Source organism: Saprolegnia parasitica (assembly GCF_000151545.1).
Source record: "Saprolegnia parasitica CBS 223.65 unplaced genomic scaffold supercont2.1435, whole genome shotgun sequence".
In the NCBI taxonomy this organism is placed as follows: domain Eukaryota; phylum Oomycota; class Saprolegniomycetes; order Saprolegniales; family Saprolegniaceae; genus Saprolegnia; species Saprolegnia parasitica.
In genome coordinates this window covers 1-2,005 of record NW_012157829.1, presented here as the reverse complement: position 1 = coordinate 2,005, position 2,005 = coordinate 1, and the positions used below count along the sequence as shown (strand labels likewise).

The following is a 2,005-nucleotide window of genomic DNA, read 5'->3' as shown; positions in this document are numbered from 1 at the left end:
TCTTGCCCTACGCAGCAGCAGCGTCATGCGCCGTCCTGACGCAGCTATCGCCTACACTTCTTGGCAATCTTGAACTGGTTGGCCGCCTTCTCAAAGCACTCGGACGCATCCTCGTACTTGGAGCTGCTCGAGAAGATGGAGAAGCGGTTCAGCGCCTTCTCGCCGGCCTTGATGAAGTCCTCGGCCTTGATCTCTGCCTGCGCCGCCATGCTGCTGGATGAAGAATACCAGGCGGTTGCCAAACCGACCGGTCCTTTTTAAAAGCCAATCGTGCATTTATATACAAATACCAAGCTACAATTAAATGTGTATATTATATACCGCCTTCTGCATAGCAAGCACCGTCATTTTTCGGTACCACTAGAATCACGCCATTTTGTATGGGGACTCGCTTTCATAGCACAACAACAATTGCACGAGCGTGTGCATGGTTGCCATGGTTGCCCAACCACGCGTATCAAGTCTATGGGTAGTGTGATTGCGAGAAAAAGTCGGCCAAGCGTTGCCGAATACACACACAGCACACCCGTGCCACGTCTTGAGTGGCGTGATTTTAATCTATCTGAAATCTGAGAGCACTTGCTGTAGCCAATCCAAAGCCGCCGGGTCATTCTCGACTTGGCGCCAAGGACGACCTCACTTGCGCAAGGGACTTGTGTTGTGCGAGTGATGGCAGTAATTCCGCAGCGGATCGATCCACCGCATTTTCTCATCAAGCAGCATAACTGATAATTATGCGAAGACTATTATATCCTTACATGCCGGAACACTGCTCGTCGCGACGAGGAAACCTCACCTTTCGCCGCGCCGATAGCACATGTCGTCTCCTCTACTTCATGACTTCATCGTAGCAGGCTACCTCCATGAAGTAGAGCGAGACCCCAATAACAATGCAAATGTCGTTCCAATTTTTACGGTAGTTATCATTTTTAAATCTAACATTCGGTTACCTTTTGACGTGGAAAAACGAGTTTGATCGCATTGGTCTGCGCCAATGCACTCGACCGAAGCCTCGCGTGGCGCTTGCCTTTATTCCTACGAGACGCCATTACTACGTAACGTTAGCATGCATGCGCACTGCTCATAAGGTACGACGAGCACTGGTGGACGGCCAAGCCGCCCGCCGAGCGGTGTCCACAACAGGCTAAGCTGAGTGCGCCACCAAGGTTATCGATGGGGACAAAAGTCTTGATTAGCTCACGCCTTGAAGTCTCCGAAGCGCCTTTACGTACCATGCATGCGCACATTCCGTAAAATATGACGAGCCCTGGCGAAGGCCGTGTCAACTCGCTGAGCGGTGCCCAACACCGCTCAGCTCGGTGCACCCAATGGGTGCACCACACCGGTAAAGTTGGCCACCAAGGTTGGTGATGGGGAAGTAGCTCTCGACTTTACACAGCTTGGAGCTGTGTAGGCGAGGGTGGCGGCGATGTGTCTGAGATCGGATCCCAAGCTGCTGCTTCAGGTCCTCGGCCTTGAATGCTTGATAATAATGCGCTCGTCTTGAGCGAAGAATGCCGGCCGTGGACGAGGTGCAGCACTGCGAAGTCGGTGCCATGACCAAGTCCTTTCGAGTACAAAGATCGATCGAAAGTTGCTCATTTATCGCGTACTGCCAAACACCATGGCCAAACACTACATCTGAGAGCTTCAACTCGATTGACCGAACAGACAGCGTTTTGTAGTGTCGTTTCCATGCGGCCCTCGCACGCGCTTTGGATTGGCTAAAAAGACAATTAATGCGTTTTTCTCGGCGTGGGAGTGGACAAATTTCCTTAATTTGAACGAATCACATGCGCGTTGGCTGCCCGTCCCTCGATCGGCCCATAAATCTTGCGTCAGCATGGCGACCGAGCAGCACGACGCGTTCTTCCTCGACGCCCACCTCAAGTACGTGGCGAACCTCTCCAAGCAGAAGGAAAGCCTCGAGAGCTGCATGAGCGAGCACATGCGCGTCTCCGGCTTCTACTGGGCGGTCGGCTGCCTCGCCGCGCTGGGCAAAGAG

The 2,005-nt window shown here is 52.9% G+C and overlaps 2 protein-coding genes across 2 annotated transcripts; one reads left to right on the top strand and one right to left on the bottom strand.

Annotated features, from left to right (window-relative positions):
- Positions 1–55: 55 nt before the first annotated feature.
- Positions 56–209, bottom strand: SPRG_18753 (hypothetical protein; the record flags this gene model as incomplete). The annotated part of the gene is made up of 1 exon (XM_012358195.1): positions 56–209. A coding segment is annotated over one exon (154 nt), but the record flags the coding sequence as incomplete, so codon positions are not given.
- Positions 210–1,843: 1,634 nt separating this feature from the next.
- On the top strand, positions 1,844–2,005 carry SPRG_18750 (hypothetical protein; the record flags this gene model as incomplete). Its single annotated transcript, XM_012358194.1, has 1 exon — positions 1,844–2,005. A coding segment is annotated over one exon (162 nt), but the record flags the coding sequence as incomplete, so codon positions are not given.